The sequence below is a fragment of the Suillus subalutaceus genome (genome assembly GCF_016647625.1).
Source record: "Suillus subalutaceus strain FC151 chromosome Unknown DFJ58scaffold_363, whole genome shotgun sequence".
Classification (NCBI taxonomy): Eukaryota; Fungi; Basidiomycota; class Agaricomycetes; order Boletales; family Suillaceae; genus Suillus; species Suillus subalutaceus.
Window position 1 is genome coordinate 6,385 of NW_024540612.1, and position 18,632 is coordinate 25,016.

Sequence of the window (18,632 nt, forward strand, 5' to 3'; positions counted from 1 at the left end):
TACCTGTTGCGGCTGTCCAAATAATCATTCGCTACCCTCAAGTTCCGAAGCATGTGGACAAAGTTTGAGTGGGGAACGGGGTTAACGTGTCGACGAGCATGTCGTATGTCTCCCAGTGTTCTCTTATCCAGTCCCTAGCTAACGCGCTCGTGTAGTGACTCTCGCGACTACCTGAAGACTGAAGTACGTCATGAAATCTACGAACATGTCTTGTCTCACGCCAGAAGGAGCTAGGTCGGGCGATTGGGATTTCCTATCTGCCAACATGTACGCTCGAAGTTTCATGATGATTGACGGTGATGTATTTGTAGCTCAAAAGGGTAGCAAGCCATTGACATAGAGCGCGTGGACGTCCATTAGGTTGCTGAAGTGCACACATAGTCTTCATGTATAATGTTGTACTCGGGTTGGGAAGGAGACATGTGAATGATGCAACGCTAATACGTAGTGATCGATCTTTACATCAATAGGTACTCAAGCTTCAAGCTTCAAGCCTGCAAGTACAGTCCCCTATATCGTCAAACCTCTCAGCAACCTCGGCAACGTGAGATCGGTTAGATACCCTTCTTTACCTTCATCTCCATTCACATGTACCTTGCCATCTATCTTGAAAGCCCTGGTCTCCGCTCGCTGAAAGAGTGCGAAGGGGATCAGAAACCAGAAGCGTACGCACCACCCGACATTACCATCCCCATCCTATGCAATATATGTCACCTGGCTAAAAGCCCCTAATCATTGGGGACGTCCAATAAACGCTGGCCGCAGAAAGATAGATTAAAGTCAAAGTTGGGTGTACATATTGTGGAGGTATAGAGTCTCAAAGTCTGGAATATCGAAGTCCTTGGCAACAGGTTGCGTGTGGCCACGACTGGATGCTACACACGAAGTCGTCAGATTGTCTCAAGAATACTTCAATCTACAAGGTAGGAGGACACACGGAATTCATCATATGCCAATATGCACGAACACTATGCGCTGGTCCAAGGGCATATCCTCATCAGAAGCCAATGACTGGACCGCTTGGTGCAGCGCTCGGGCGGCTCGTTTAGAATTCATTTTTCCATCCCCGCAAAAGTTTTTGTAGAATGCATCGACTAAGCGCTGTACAGTACTATCGTTGACCTTCCATAATGTCCCAATAACACTCTTCACCCCTGCAAATTGTAGGCCAGCCGCTAAGTGTACCACTTCATCAGGAGTACTCGAGTCACCGACTGCAGTTTCACAGGCAGAAAGAAATGCAAATTCATGTTGAGACAGATCCGTCTGTGTGATATCGAGAAGTGAAAGCGGTTGGTCGCGCATGAGAAAGGCCCAAATTGAAGGGGTCCTCATATTTCTGTGTCCCATGACACGAAAAATGGAGCCAAGTATTATCTTGCAGCGCGCGCAGTGCCCTCGATTTCGTTGCATCAACGCTCGTTATCTTGGTGAAGGAAACAGTTGGGGAAGGGGGCAAAAGACTCCGCACTAATTCCAGTTCAGGCTCCACACAATCCAAAGTGAATGAAGCACCAGCTGGGCAATTCTGACCAATGGCAGCAAAGGACACCAACAGGGACCTGTCATGTCCGCGAGCACTTTATCAGCGCAGTAAGCGATGGCATGTAAGAAGAGATGTAGAGTTGTGAAAGGAACTGCCCATGTTTCCTGTACTCGCCACCAGCGTGCAATGGCAGGAAATTGAAGACAGATGTCAGGCACCACCATATTTGAGAACCTCGTCATGCAAATCCACCAAGATTTTCAACCACCGGATGGACGATGTCGTCCCACAACTCCATCAAGGCTTTTTCAGCGATGGTTTACTTGTGCGTTGGAGTTTGACCACCAAAGCCTGGAGTTTCTCAAGATTGGTAGGGAGTTGAATGCTAGTCGGAGGTTGCTTGTGTGGGATAACAATGGCATCGCAAGACGACTCACTTGCGATGAGCACGATGACAGGCCCATCACGAGCTGCATGTTGAAGATCGGTGAATACGGGGGGAAGGAGGAAGCGAGAGAAGCCCTCGATCTTCCGGATCTCTTCTACAGCTCTGTTCCAGTCCTTCACCAAACATCTGTACCAGGTTTCTTCTGCTTCTACATCGACTCTTGGGGTTGCTTCTGGATAGTTCACAGGAGATTTATCGAGGAGGGAGCTGAGGTCTCTGAATTTCTCCACCAGGGCCGCTGCGTGATTGTCACGTGTTTGGAGGCTGTCAAGAGGTGTGCGGAGTCGTGTCATCTGGGTCCAGATGATAGTCCTGCCTTGTTCCAACAATTCAACAGCGCGACACACGTCACCACTACGAACAGCACACGATGCAGCGTCCACAGCAAGTGTACTTGGGAAGTCCTGCATGATATGATGACGAGATGATACTGAAGCTGTCGTGGACATATAAGTGTCAAGAAGTTGCATGGAAGTTGCATGGGCATCCAGTTCCAGTTCAGTATCATGTGAATATTGACGAACATAGCGAACCCAGCGCAGACTGGCTTTCAGGCGAAGCAGGAAACCTGCAGAGACAACATTTACTGCTGCCTTGAGATGATGCATGGCAGCATTCAGACTGTCAGTATCTTCGCCCACGCCGGTGTCGTCAAACCCTGAATGATGGAATAATAGATGGACGGCAGCGAGCGATAAATGGGCATTTACTTGACGAGGATCATGTTGCGTGAACATAGTCAATGCACAGCGTAGGTTCTCTCGTGACTCGTCGAGGTCTTCTCTATTGCTTTGGTGGGCAAAGTGGGTGAAGAGTTGATCCGCAAGGTTACTTAATAATGAGGGTCAATCTATGTGACCAACTGGGCACACAGCCAGCGCTTCCCTGTGAAGTGCGATGGCCTGATCCAAGTCTTCATCGTCGCCTCGGTGGTCAAAGCGGGTGGAGAGTTGAACCGCAAGATTATTTAATGACGAGGACCGATATGTGTGACCGACCGGGAACAAAGCCAGCGCTTCCCTGTGAAGTGTGATAGCCAGATCCAAGTCTTTGTCGTTGCCTTGGTGCTCAAAGCGGGTGGAGAGTTGAATCGCAATGTTATTGAATGATGTTGGCCAATCTGTGTGACCGACTGGGCGCAAAGCCAGTGCTTCCATATGGAATTTGATAGCCTGGTCCAAGTCTTCGTCGTTGCCCCCGGTGCTCAAAGCGGGTGGAGAGTTGAGTTGCAAGGTTATTTAATGACGAGAACCAATATGTGTGACCGACTGGGCGCAAAGCCAGCGCTTCCCTGTAAAGTACGATAGCCTGATCCAAGTCCTCGTCGTTGCCTCGGTGGTCAAAGCGGGTGGAGAGTTGATTCACAAGGTTATTTAATGACATGGACCGATCTGTGTGACCGACCGGGCGCAAAACCAGTGCTTCCCTCTGAAATGTGATAGCCTGGTCCAAGTCTTCGTCATTGCCTTGACGTTCAAAGCAAGTTTGCAGCATTACGCTCAGATTACCTAGCAATTGCCCTCGGAAAGTATGCTCGGTGTTGTAGTCTCCCAGTGCGTCATAATGAAAGGATATCACTTTATCTAAGGGACAGGATGCATCTCCCTGCAAACACCGCTCTGCTCGATCGGCAAGTTGATCCTGCGATAATGCAGCGGGCCACTCCTGCCCGAGATCACTTGCATCGAAGCTTCCAGCCTGATGCAGAGCAGATATTTCCATTGCAAGTAAAGCTGTTCTGTAAATGTGGCTGTCATCGTGGCAGACATTGAGGACTTCGCACAGTAACTCTTCAGCCACATCAACATCCTTCTGAAATCCCTGTTTCGTGAAGCGAGACAGCAGAGCAATGGCAAGATGGAGCTGGGTGACAGGTCGGTCTGGATGACCAGTGGGACGTAAATCAAGGGTGTCTTGAAAGATGGAGATAGGGACGTCGAGGTCAGGGTTCGTTCCATTAGTCTGGCAACTAACAAACTTTGCGGTAGCTAGATTGACCAGTGCTGCAGGACGACATGGATGATCCATGGGGCAGATATCCAAGGCATGTTCAAAGTGCTGTATGGATTGGTCGAGATCCTTACGATTCTGCGTTCTGCGGTATTGTGCGAGAAGACCATGTCCGGCATCCGTCAATGCACGCATATCGTCAGACATAAACTACGCATTACAAGCCTCAGCATCTGAATATCAGACTGCATTAATCACTCACGGTAGTAAGGGGGCAAAGAACTGTGGCATCATTTTCATCAGGACGTCGCTCCACTGTCATAAACAATGAAGTGCACGAAAACATGACTTCCTCCTGCTCGGGCTGAAAGATGATAGCTGGGATACTCGTTAACATCTGTCAGACAACATTTTCAACCGAAGTTACTGACGATGTGGCTTTTCACTGCGGTTCAGTAATTCTCCAATGAAACTATCAAATGTGCCAAGGACTTCTCCATGACAGAGCATGGGACCCAGTTCAAATGAGGCATACACACTGACCCGAAGTTTAGAAGATGGCTCGCACGGCCTAGAATCTTTCTCAATACCTGCAGGAAAGACGGGATTAAGGATAACTTACAGAAGTATGCACTCGTTCCATTCGATGACAGCCTGATCAACGCAGTGTACGAGTTTGTTGCTTGTCTGGCATTCAGCGCCGTCAGTCTTTACTACCACATGGAAACCAGCGGGGATCCATCAGAGACCAACAACAAGATCAGGTGCGCGAATGGAATTGTCGATATGGAAAGTTGCTTGAATGGCTTGGAAATCGTCAATACACGCTGAACGGAGACTGGTATCACATACCAGTAATGACGACTTGTTGCATCTCAGTGATCTGTGTCTGTCCCGGGTCCTGGGGTTCTAAGTGGCTTGGCTCACCATTCAAGGCTTGAAGGGTTTCATCGAGTGGGCCTGGCACGGGGTCCGTCGCGAAACGAAACAGCAGAGTAATGACGAAATAAAGTGTCGTCAGAATTGCTTATGGAAATCATTGGTACGTGCTAAATGAAGATAGATGAAACATACATACTATTGATGGCGACTTGTAGCATTTCACTGATCACGAGGTTTGTCTGCCCTGGGTCCTGGGGGCATTCTGGGTGGCTCGACTCTTCTCCCGAGGGTGAAGGGTATTCATCGAAGTGACCAGGTACGAAGCTTGGCATATATGGCTGAGGGATGGATTCAAACTAATACTTGAGAGTGAGATGTGTGCCAGAGGTCACGAAAACTACAATACCTGTGAGGTCCTGAGTCCTGACAGACTAAAGGAGGAAACCACAGCATGCACGTGGCATTCACATCGCACAGCCTCAGATGGGTAGCGCCAAACAGGGACCTGCGGATATCACTGTATCTATAACTATGAGGGCAAAGCCTGGTAAAGCCAACAATCTGTATAATAGAATGGACACACTGGCAGCACTGCTGTGAGGAGCAGTTGTAGCTCTTGGTCACGATGATCTTCTTCCAGAAATTTGATTTGCGGACATGCCAGGGACACTTCATTGAGTACGATATCGAGTGTGCAGTTAATTTATCGTCTGTTGTATACGTCGCATTAGATTCGAGTTTGAGGTATTTTGAGCGAACGATATGTTATAAAGGTGATCACTGGGTGACAAATTCTTGAGAGAATGGAACGATCAGCTATATATATATATAGAGGGCAATGAGCGAAACGACTGGAGAGAAGAGTGCATTCAAGGCACCTCCCAAAGTGGATTTGAAGAAACGAAACTAAAGAAACCAGTTGCAGCGGCAGTGGGAAAGCATTTGAATATTGGAGGTTCATTTGGCTTCGGTTGTACTCAGCACACATGGGTTCAAGCTTTAAGTTATTAACATGTTGAGAGAACTGGGTCGCTCGGAAAGAACATGGCTCATTGCGTATATAACAACATGTATATGACGACAACAAGAGCACTATGAGAATGATGCAAAGATGTGTGAGACATGAAGCTAGGATGAAGAGCAAACGGAAATGAGGAAATAGATGAGCGCCTGGGACGAGCAAAGCACAAGCTAACGTATTTCCTGCGCAGCGGGAGACTCTGCTATCAGTAAAAGCGTCGCTTTGTTTTCAACCTGTATCACTTGAAGTTGGTAAGACGTATTAATGTCTTCAACAACGTGGCGGTGTGCTCGCCAAGACGTGACTGAAATTAGTCGAGAATTGCCTCCTGCGTCAGCAGAAACTCTGTTTGACGATGTGAGTTTGAGGTGCACGGAAGGGGAGGTACCGTACATACCGAGGGAGTGTTTATGCCTTCAACGGTGAAATCTTGTTCGGTAACGGGCGGAGTCAGAGCCTGTGTCACATAGGCGCAAACTCATCTAACACGCACGCGCCAAACCCTAGATCGCCGCCAGATCGGGACGCGCCACTTGACTTCTCGAAGAGCCGCGGTGTAAAATACCTTTAAAATAACGTCCAAGCATTTTGTTCGTATTTATTCCTTGTCACCACTAATACCAGTTATAAATATTGACCCCCAATGGCGACACCCGCCGGGCCACCCACTGGTATTATCTTTGCATTTAACATACCCCGCTCCATGGGCCACAACACCTGCCTCAGCGAGTTCACTACTATGGTTGCGATAGACACAAGTATGTGCTGCATCGTCGAATCTGTTAAATGATGTTGACCTTGCGAAGATACTTACCAGGATCGGAACGACATTCTCCGCCGCATAGAGGCCAAATTAGAAGTCCTAGAATCCGGTGTCTCTGACATGAAAGAAAAAGTCTTGGGACGGGGGCCTCATTAGATGCCATCAACAAACCGTTCCAGGACATCATGGACAACAACAATCGTACTTGTATCCTCGCGCAGGACATGAATAGCACCGCGTAGCGCATTAGTAGCACCTTGCAGGACATTAGCAGCACCGCGCGGGACATTAGCAGCACCGTTGGACCAGGGGTCCCAAGGGCAGGAGCTACGCACCAAGGGTCCTATCGGCCCTTTCCACAGCTTAGTCAGCATGTAGACTAAGTTTCACCATGTTCGTAGCTAGCATCCATCATCATCTCAGCTTGTCTGCCTTTCTCTGGGCTTAGGCCGCTGGCCCTGTTCCACCGTGCAGGACATTAGGGGCATCGCGCAGGACATTAGGGGCGATGTTGCGGTTCTGAGGCCAGGAGTTGAAGCCATGAAAGTTAGTCCAATAGAAATTCGAGACGCCTTAGCTACACAGGAGATGTAGGAACACCTGAAATTGGCTGTATCGTTTGGCTGATTCCAGGTATTGACAATGGTACAACCCTACTTTGAGACGAGCCAGTCAACTCCTGCGTTGACTCGGATGTATGTTGATACTGGCCGCTTCAATATTTGATTCCAAGGTAAAGGTGCCTTGTTGAGGTGCCAGGGAGATTAGTACCTGAACCTTCCGTACGCACATGCATGCATTCACCTGCATGCAAAAAGTAATGTCTCGACATGCCAGATTCCCCACAGGGGTCTTTAAATTCCGACAGATCGTATGAGGCCCATAGCAACTTTCTTTCTGGTGTGCCAATGACATTTGGCATTTTGAGAATCGGCTTGTTAATGTGTCTAATGCCCAAGAGTACCATCAGCAACATATCCCCAGTATCTTTTACGACTCGCTATTCGCCAGCTCTTTCCCCACTTGATAACAATGAGGAAAGTCATCGTAATAGCAAGCCCGACGAAGCCTGCAGATATAAATGTGTTCTGGTAACCCATGTAAAGCCAAGGGGTGATCCCATATCCCTGTAAGAACACGCGTCAAAATGTTAAGGCAAAGTAAATGTCTCGACTTACAATAGCAAACGAAAGGGTATTCTACATTCAAGAAAACTCATATTCAGTATGAGTGCAAAAGGCGACGAGTTGGCGTACTTACGCGAACAAGGATGACAGCCATCATTACCTCCCCACTCATGTCTTTGTATGAATCCAGGGCGTAGTTTATAGAAAGTGAAGAGCCAATACCAGTTGAGCAAGAAATGATGCCCATGCCAAAGACGAGGCCGACCCAACTGATGCCCTTGGACGCACCAACTCCCCAGAGGATGAGAGAAGCTGGACATAAAAGAAGCGAAACAACCATGAGCCAAAGGCGATGCTCTGGCTCTCGGATACCGCGCGTTCGACGAGCATATCTCACAGCAAACCGATCACCCACCCACCCACTATAGAATGTTCTGCACCAATGTCAGAGGATATTACGAGGGCAACTAGGAAGAAATTTACCCAAGAAACATGCCAATCAAAGGGCCGAGGTAGGTTAATCCGACAAAGCTCGCTCTGAAGTTATAGGGTTGTTCGCTGAGGATCAATGAACAAGTGGCATTCAGGACGTTATACCACACGAGACATGTTCCATACTGAAACCCTGCCCTATTGAAAAAGTCAATTTGCATTCTCTACATTTCCGACGGACGGCTTACCAGAAAATGACAGGGAAGCGCAGCAGAATTACGGGACGGTACGTCATCGTGAGCAGCAGCTTGTTTGACGCATAGCGCCCACCAAATAAAGCGAGCCGTTGCGAATATGTTTTAGGTATGCCTGTCAAATCCCCAGAAGGGACAGGAGATGAAGTAGTTGATTCCTTGTCGTCTTTCTCAGCACCTGGTTTGGTACTGAAGCGCACGGCTTCTGTCGCTTCACTTGTATTGCGTACGAAGTTTGTCTACACTTAGGTGTAAGTAATAATCAGTACTAATCACATGCGACGCACCTCTTCCATAAAGAAAAACAACACTATGAGAGAACCGAAGTTTATGATCGCAGCCCAGTACATCACCCAATGCCATCCTTGGCCATCATATATGAACTTGATCAAAAATTAGGACGAAACTTAGAAACTGATGTGCAATTTGGTACGCACACCAGCGATGAGTGGTGCAAAGTAGTTTGACCTGCTCGCGAGGTCAGCATAAGTCGAAGTTTATACACTGAAGACCGACCCAAACAGAAAGAGCGTGTAAATTCCAATATACGTTCCACGTTCATGCGCAAAGAACTATTAGGTGAAATGAGCTTATTTGAATAGACAGAGATCTTAGTGGGCTTACTGTATCTGCAATGCTGACTTCGCACAGACTCTCGACAGGAGTGCAGAGATAACCCTGTACGATTTTGCTGGCGATCCTGGTGGTAAATGATTAATGAGTGGCGTTTAGCTGTAAAGTGTGCTGCATACCACTGGCCTTCCGTCTTGATGTACGGCGTCAACAGACAGATGGCCTGCCAAAGATTTAAGTTGTCAATATCTTGCGGTCACAAACTCTTACAGTGTTGCCCAGGACTGAAATCAGATATATACCACGCTTTCCAAAGGTAAGAGCGAGCGGCTGGTTTATCAGCGCTCCCCAGCCTAAGACTAGTATTCCGACATCATCTAAAACTGATCATGGGGGACAATGACGACGACATACAAAGAAACACTGTTCATAACAAAAATGGCACCGTTGAATATAAACACGAGAAGAAATATAGAGACAAGCCCACTGTATCCGGTGCCCGCATTAAGCGTTGCAAGAGGTATTCCCGTATCATTGGAAATAGGCTGCAAGATGGAGTACAGCATGGTTGTCCCAATGCCGATAGCGCTTGTGTCTGTAGACTGAGTAAGAGTCCAAACATCATCCGTCAGTTCTTAAGACACACATATCATCACGCAGACGATCTGCAAAAGTTTCCGGCCTCTACTCCAGTTCAGAGGATCGTTAATATCACTCGAAGGCGTCGGACTGAGCACAATGGCACTGTCATTTCCTGCGTGCACAACCGTCGTTTTCTCCTGGACGTCGACAAGGTAGACTGATCCAGGCACTACGGAATCATCAATGTCGTGCATGATGTAAAGCGAAGCAGGGAGACCTTCCAAGTGGAAAATACAATATCGACGGCAGCGAACTTGCATTATATGGACAATTGAGGGACCGATAAGGAGCTAAATTCGGGAGAAGCATCTATCTAACTTTAGACCGCGACTAGAGATAAGTGTTCTCCAAATTGACTGACGGAGGTGCTGAAAGATGCGATGAGCCTGCCAAGAACGCGCGGCGTTGCCATCGTTGCAATGTTCGATGTACGTCATACATTCATGTCAATGAGAGGAGACTCAAGTCACTCTGGCACAATCTGTGGCTCCTGCCATGGATGGAACCAAAACTTTTATCATCACTACTATGGAGAAAAGATATGGGAACGCACAGTTAACAGCATCTCCCCAGTGGCGGCGCACATGACATCACTTGAACAGACAAATGGATGTCCTTTCGGAGTTCCATGAGAAAGCGGACACAAGCGAGCAGAAGATAAGGTATGCTTCACGCGCTGCACAATGCAAATAACCAGCGATACCGTCGGGTTTGTCGGAAGCCGCAAAAGAAGTTTGTATTAGTCGCAATGCAAAACAAGCGCACACAGAAGACCATCACGGTGCCATGAGATCATGAGTTGGGTTTATTGTATAAAATACAGCAATTGCAGTATACCGTGTTGTTAAGTAAAAGTAACTCTAGTTATGCAAGTGCGCAATCAGATAGAAAAGCAATCAATCAATCGGCCTCTTGTCGATCGATCGAACGAAATAGAATAAGTAATGATGTAGCAGAGGAATCAAACTATAACGATAACGTATCCTTCCACCGCTCAACAATATCTTGACCTCGAAAAACTTCGTGCAGGACTTCCCGTACGTCTTCGACATATACGAAGCGGATTCCTGTCTTGACACTTTCTGGGACGTTCTCTTCGATGTCGGCGCGGTTCGCTGCGGGCGCTAGAATCGTCTTTATACCTGCACGGTGAGCAGCTAAGATCTTCTCCTTAAGACCGCCGACAGGAAGCACTTGGCCAACGAGCGATATCTCGCCAGTCATGGCTGATGAACAAAAGGTGAGTCAGTGGAAATTCATATAACAACACAACGTACCAATGTCTGGATGGATCTTCGTCTTGGTAAAGAGAGACACAAAGGCCGATAGAATAGCAGTCCCAGCACTGGGACCTTCCTTTCCAATACTACCCTCAGGCATGTGAACGTGGATATCACGGTCCGTGAGGAATTGTTCCTCAGGCGTCTTAGTGATGCCAAGCTCGTATGCGTGAGCCTTGACCCAACTAAGCCCAATCTGCGCACTCTCGCGGATAACTTCGCCGAGTTTACCAGTCAGCTGCAATCCACCCTTACCAGGCATGCTCTGTGAAGAAGAACTATGAGCATAATCTGCATCTAATTGTAGAAAACGAACAGACAGTAGCTTCGACGGGCATGACAGCACCCGACCCATTGCCCAAGTATCCTAGACCAGTGCTGACGCCTGGAGGTGGAGGAGACACGTACATCCTGTCTTTGTGATAAACAGGTGGACCGACGTAGTCTTTCAGGTTCTCTGGCGTAATGCGAACGTGAATATCATCAGGAATCTGTAGTGGCTTGCGCTCCTGTGTCGTCACAGTTTTGCGGTCGCCAGATTCATTATGTGTACTCTCATCTGATGCGACCTCATTAGGCTCGTTGGCAGGTGGTTCTTGAGACTCGACAGTCTTAGGCTGAGGATCGGCAGCACTCGATGGGGCAGGTGTACTGGTTGCCGTAGCTGGGACTGGTTCAGGGAAGACAGTTTCGCCGAGGTCGAGGATGAGTTTCAGTGCAGCCTTCCGGTAGATCTACAGCACCCGTGAGCTATGCATATAATATATTGGCGTAATCTCCACCTTGTCAATATGCTTCTTCAGATTCCGCACACCACTTTCTCGACAGTAATACTTGATGAGCACATCGACGGTAGAGGGCTCGAGGACAATGTCGGCGTTCTTCAAGCCTGACGCTTCCTTTGCCTGTGGTCCAAGATACTTTTCGGCAATGACGCATTTCTCCTCGGAAACATATCCGCTGACTTCAAGGACCTCCATGCGGTCGAGGAGAGGTGCTGGGATCGTGTCAAGGTTGTTGGCTGAAAAATGTGTAAGTGTAAGTACGAGCAACACGGGATATCCTCCCGACAACTCACCTGTGCAGACGAACAGAACGCGTGACAAATCGACGGGAACATCCATGCTAAGAAGGATGAACATACGTCATGTAGAAGTGAACTGACGGAAAACACTCACTAGTGATCCAAGAATCCATTGTTTTGTTCAGGGTCCAACATCTCAAGCAGCGCGCTAGCAGGATCACCATTGATACCTCTCCCAATCTTATCCACCTCGTCGATCAAGACCAACGGATTTTCCGTCCCTACCCTCTTCAGCGCTTGGATGATCTTTCCAGGAAGCGCACCAACATACGTCCTCCGATGGCCCTTGATCTCTGCTACATCCGTCAAACCACCGACCGAGAACCGGAAGAATTGTCTGTTAAGCGCGCGGGCAATCGATTTACCAATAGATGTCTTGCCAACGCCAGGAGGCCCAACAAGGCAGATAATTTTGCCTTGGACTGTTCCCCGAAGCTTACCCACAGCAAGAAATTCCAGTATGCGGTCTTTAACGTCTTTGAGGCCATAATGGTCTTCATCAAGAACTGTCTGAGCGTGTGTGATGGAGTAGTTCTCCGGTGTATGCTGGCCCCATGGTATCTGTAACGCAAGCGTCAATACAAAAAAATGAAAGATGACAAAATGTGCACCTGAGTAAGCCATTCGAGGTAATTACGCGTCACATTCGCCTCCGAAGCAGCAGGTTCCAGTCCCATCAATTTGTTGAGTTCCTCGTCAAAGACCTTCCGAACGCCCTCTGGCATCTTCAACGAGGCGGCACGCTCCTTGAATTTCTCAATGAGCTTGTCCTTCCCGTCTGATTCCATACCGAGCTCCTTTTTGATCCCCTTGAGCTGCTCCATCAGGTAGTACTCGCGTTGGCGCTTCGCAATCTTGCTATCCACGTCGCGTGAGAGTTTACTCTGGAGCTGAGCATTAATAAGCTCTTTCTTGAGAACGAGGAGGGCCTTGCGGAGACGGTCGTCGACGACGAGACTCTCAAGCACCTCTTGAAGTTCTCCAACCTCACCAGAGGATACAGCGGCCGCAAAATCTGCGAGCTTGTCGGGCTCATCAAAGACATTGGACGCAACCTGGTTGATAGAGAAGTTGGTAATTTGGTCGCGGAAGAGAGGGTTAAGCTGGGCGATGTCCTTGAAGACGGAAACAATTTCGGACATAAAGGCACGAATGTACTGGTCGTCTTTATTGTATGGTTGTGTTACGAGGTTGTCTACCTGAACGATGGAGATGGCATGCTTGTGCAGGAACGAGGTTTGAACAGGACCTGAGAGGGACGATGAATTACTTGTTGCAATGAGTTGTGAAAGACATACCTTGTGGTATGTTTGCGACATCACCTTCAGTGGGCGTGGGAGGAGGGGTAACCGTTTGCGTCTCTTCCTGCACTTTAGCAGTACTAGTATGTTCACCAGCCTTGATTAGTTCCGTTATCTTGATTCTACGATGTGGATACAAAACAGCAGTGAGACCCTCTTCCTTGTCGTCACCAGTACCACTGTTCGCAGCAAACACGCTAGTAATCTGAGCAAAGACACCGACCGGATGAACCGAATTAATATCCGTAATGACATCGCTATCCGTATTCTCATCCTTTAGCAAAAAAGCGCCGAGATATGGTTGTCCTCGCTTCATCATTTCCTTGATAGCAGCAACGACAGCCGGATTGCGAACGACAACGGCCTTGTAAAAACCGGGAAAGAGGGGACGTCGTGCAATTGGGAGAGCAAGAACCTGGGGATAGACTTCTGGTACGGATTGTTTAGCTATTGAGCTGGGGGTAGGTGTCGGTTGTGGAGGTGGTGGTGGTGGATCGGAACCGTCGCTACTATCTCCACCAGAAGAAGAAGACGGTGGGGACGATGACTGGGCGGATGAGCCTGCTGGACTTTCATCGTCTGCGCCATCAAACTTGACAGACTTGCTACTCGATTCTGCCGCGTCATTCTCAGGTTCTGATGGTGCTGGAGGGGTAGGTTTATTATTGCCTGACCAACGCGGAGAGGATAGAAGAGGAGATGAGCGAGCAGGGGTAACGAGAGATGTCGAAAAATGTCTTGGGCTAGCTAACCTGGCAGCAATCTGAGTACCCAAGCTCTGTGATGATCGTGGAGCGGTCGTGTACAATGCTCGGGAGTGACTCAAGCGTAATTGTTTAGCGCAAGACACGCTATTCGCCCTAAGGCTACCTGCAAAAACCATTGGGAGACCTGTTCCTTCTCACTAATTAAAGTGAACCCAGCCGCTCCTACAAAAGAAAAATTAGTGTGCTGCAGGGTATAGAAGCTGATTGAAATTCGTCAGATCAACCATTCTAGACAAATTAGTCAGCATAAAGTACTTACGTGGTCAGATCCAGATAGGACTAACTGAAGACTTTAGATTAGATCTTCAAGACTTAGTCAACTAGTCTTAGTAGTGCCACGTCTTGTGGATATGCTACCCTCCACCGTTCGCCTTTCGCCCAAGTCGCATCACATACGCAGGATGTTTACCACTCTCAACCCCATCCCAGCCACCTTCCTCCGTGGAGGAACATCGAAAGGCGTATTCTTGAACAGGGCTCATCTTCCAGAAGACCAATCCCAATGGGGCCCCATCTTCCTGGGAATTATGGGCTCCCCAGACACGGCCAATGGTCTCCAGATCAATGGCATGGGCGGCGGTTATATCAAGCCTGTCCAAAATATGTGTCGTTGGCCCAGCCTCTGTGGAACAGCAGGCGCAAGGCATTGATGCCGAGTACACTTTTGTCCAAGTGGGCATCCGTGATACCACCATCGACCTCTCTGGAAACTGTGGAAACCTTTCCAGTATGATTGGTGTATTCGCCATGGACGAAGGATTTTGTTCCCGAGATCCTTGCGCTCTATCCAGAACCACCACTACCATTCAAGTTCATAACACGAATACAAATAAAACAATTGATACTACGTTTCCCGTGACCTTTTCTGGTGGTAGCCTACAGCCCAAACTAGACCTACCACAGACCACGATGGCAGGGGTCCCGGGAAAGGCTTCACAAATAACTCTCGAATTTATCTCTCCAGCAGGTGCGCGTACTGGAAAACTACTTCCGACAGGGAAGCCACTTGACTCCGTGAACACACACGCCCAAGAAATCCCAGTCTCCCTTGTCGACGCCACGAATCCCACAGTATTTGTAACATATGCAGACTTGTGTCGCGTTCTTCGCTCCTCGCCCCTCATTGATTTTTCAGCCCCTAATACGCGGGAATTGATGGAGTCTATCAGACAGGCAGGTGCAATTAAGATGGGCCTTGATCCAGACACGCAAGCCCAGCCAAAAATTGCAGTGCTGTCACCGTCGTGTAACACAGATCATGACATTGATATTCATGCCTTCTCGATGGGCGTCTTGCATAAAGCGGTACCCATGACAGTGGGTCTGTGTCTTGGTGTTGCTGCGAAAGTTGAGGGTACGCTGGCCTGGGATTTGACCAAGTCAATGCGTCTCGGGAAGGTGGGGGAGAGCGAGTTTATCAGAATCAAACATCCGAGCGGCATCGTAGAAGTGGGAGCAGATTTTGGAGCAGATGGTGAGGTCTTAAAAGCGAAAGTAGTTAGAACCGGAAGGAGAATAATGAAAGGGGTTGTTTGGTGGTAGATTTAAATATTTACAAGGGAGCTCACACCTTGAGCTTACGACTTATGCTTATTCGTACTTATGCTTACAGTGTCTGCCCGTTTGCGAGGATCGCAAGGTATCGTACCACTATCACCCAGTCCTTACCTAACAAGATATCCAACTCACCGAATTGTACCAAGCAACTGCAAAAAGTGGTTCAGCTGAGGATCGAACTCAGAACCTTCTGTGTGTGAGACAGAAATCATAACCATTAGACCACTGAACCGTTGTCACGTTTCCCCACCTTGATATAATAATCCAAGGAGCGCCTGTATCCTAACTGCATAACCAAAATCATAACTACATTGCCTGGTCCCTAGTATAACCCGACCGCTATTTCTTGTCGGGTCCAAAGAAATTCAAAAGACCACCACGTTTCGGTGCTCTCCCAGCCTTGGTTTTAGTCCCGCGTAAGGAGTTCGTCTCCTTGATCTTTGAATTGGCTTGTACCGGTTTGTCCCCCGCCTCAGCCTTCAACTTCGGTTCTGTCTTTTTCTTGCCTTTGGACTTTTTTGCATCCTCAGGTACAACTTTCATAGCTTCATCTTCACTGACGGATTCATATGAAGAGTATTCTTCAGTGTCTGGGAAAACCTGATGAGGAATGGTGCGTTTATCACTTTGGAATGATGAACATACGGGTGTAGCCTTTGGCATCAGTGGTAGTGCGAGTTTTCATGGTACGACGTTTCTTCAAACCGTTGCGCCCGACGGGGACCACTTTCCTAGATTTCCTCTTCTTCGCTTCCTCGGGCATAGCTTCCTCTTCGCTGACGGATTCATATGAAGAATAATCTTCCGTTTCTGGGGAACTATCATGAGAATAGCGCATTTATCAATTGGGAATCCTGAACATACGCATGTAGCCTTTGGCATCGGTGGTGGTGCGACTTTTTAAGACGCGACGTTTCTTCAAACCGTTGCGCCCGACGGGGACTACTTTCTTGAATTTCCTCTTCTTAGTCTGCGGCTTGACGTCCTCCTCCTCCTCCTCGCCGAGGCTAGATATCAGAGCGTCGACGTCAGTTTGGTCGACCTCGTCACCAGTATCATCTACCACATCATCGGGGCGACGAGAGGACAAGCGGGAAGCTCTGACAACTTGATCTGCTGGCTGATTAGCATAGCATGAAGTATAGTCCGTGACAACGGACCATCATCAATATCCATCATTGCCGCAAGGCTCCTCTCAGAGTCTAAAGTCGACCGAGTGATTTTTTTGTGTGGCTTGCTCGGGACTTCCTCATCCTCGTCATCCAACATCACGACACCCTTTTTCACTCTTGCATTACTCATTGCGGAAGGCATCGCCTTCCTGTCTTTAGGCGATGGCTTGTCTTCGACGTCTACATCCGAGTCTGATGGATCAGGCGATTTGCGCTTAGTAGCTCGCTAGAGGCGAGTAATGATTAATCATAGACCTCCCTAGAAATAACAATGCCAACGTACCTTCGGTTCGACTGCAGGCACCTTTGAGATAGGCTTCTTCATCAACTGCTGACCCACATCACCATTACCCGACGCTTTATCGGCCAACTTTGCCGATGACGACGAAGTTTTAGTATCCTGCCTAGGTTGAGGCTTGTCCTTGACACGTGCTCCTGATGTAGTCTCCTGCTCCTTACTCTTGCCCTTACTCCAATCTAGTTTACCAGTCCGCTTGGTCTGTTCCTTCGCTGCAGCAAGTGGTTTTGCATGCTCCTTGTCTTTTGACACTTCGTTCTGCTTACCCTTGTCTGTCGTCTGCTCTACTTTTCGCGGTAAAACAGACGGCTGGGGGACGATTGGCTTCTGCACATCTAAGGTTGTCTTTGATGATGATGCTGCAGAGACATTTTTGGGTAGTCCTTTCCTGGTCTGTGTCTTTGTGAGATCGCGAAGAGGAACTAAAGTATTCGAGAACGACCTTCACGTGTTCACCGATTATCTTCCCATTGAGCGCGGGATTACCCTTTGCGTCTGTAGTCCGGACACTGACCGTCGGTTGGCAAATCAAACCAGCGTCCTGCCCAAACATGAGTGTGTTTGGTCTGCCCTTGCATGAAGCACCTACGCGTATGACTGAAGGCGACAAGCTGTATATATACACGGAATGTATACGGGAGAATTGAGCTTTCGCATCTGTGGCACGCCGCTCTCGTTAGCATCAGGGCGCGTAGAAGAGCAAACAACACGGACGTTGCAGACCATCGCAGTCTACCAGAACTATCTTCGAGTGCATTACAGGTTGGTGTGCATTGTCATCATCGTGACCGACGTCCATTGCATCAACAAGGCTTCCATTGTTGTGCAGTGGAGCAATCTGACCAGAGACCATGTACGTCGCGAATGATGGCGTGTCGCTGTTTGCTGTTTCCGCTATATACGCGGCAAGCTCACTGCATAGATGTAGCACTCCATTCAACACGAAGTGATTAAGGTATCTTACTTCTTGGCGTCATTGACGTGAATACCGAGCTCGCGACTCAAGGACCGGAATGTGACCTGGCAAAGATAATCGCGTCGATGTTAGACGTTGAGGGTGCACGTCCCTCGTACCACATTTTTCTTAATAAACAGCTCTTTAGCGAGGAAGTCCTTGGCTCTCGTGGAGGTCATGGAAGACGCGAAGTAATGAGTCGTGAGAATAATTGACACGGACGCGTTTTCTAAATCAATTCTAAATCAAACTTTGAAGCGCCCAGCTTCAAATCTATTTGTACCCGTCATTCCGTGGCCGTGACACAGCTGTGGGCCATAATCGCGATAATGACATCTAGTGGCTCTCTAGAAACTTAGTTCGGAGCTCTTTAGGGTGTAACGTGCTGAAGAGCTGGCTAACTTGAGGTGAGACACGATTTAAACGCGTTCACCGTGACCTTCAAGATCCCAGCCAGAGCACAGAAATGTTCGACATCCTCACTAAGCTCTCAGACACGTATAACAAGCCGCTCCTGTTTGGACCTACCCTGGAGGATGAGAATAAATCGATGTGGTGTACGTAGGTGTTGATATTTTCGTGTTTTTGGCTTTATCGACGCTGTCATCGACGTTGGCTTATAGCTGAAGGCCAAGCTCAA

General features: G+C 48.3%; 1 protein-coding gene and 1 non-coding gene across 2 annotated transcripts; both read right to left on the reverse strand.

Annotated features, from left to right (window-relative positions):
* Positions 1-1,783: 1,783 nt before the first annotated feature.
* Positions 1,784-5,098, reverse strand: DFJ58DRAFT_737489 (uncharacterized protein; the record flags this gene model as incomplete). The annotated part of the gene is made up of 9 exons (XM_041386942.1): positions 1,784-2,765; positions 2,805-3,137; positions 3,187-4,094; positions 4,147-4,262; positions 4,316-4,455; positions 4,507-4,571; positions 4,638-4,690; positions 4,737-4,910; positions 4,963-5,098. 9 exons carry the CDS (start codon positions 5,096-5,098, stop codon positions 1,784-1,786), a joined length of 2,907 nt encoding a protein of 968 aa, XP_041235113.1.
* Positions 5,099-15,726: 10,628 nt separating this feature from the next.
* On the reverse strand, positions 15,727-15,799 carry DFJ58DRAFT_t151. Its single transcript has one exon. It is a non-coding gene; the product is annotated as a tRNA-Val (tRNA).
* Positions 15,800-18,632: the final 2,833 nt, after the last annotated feature.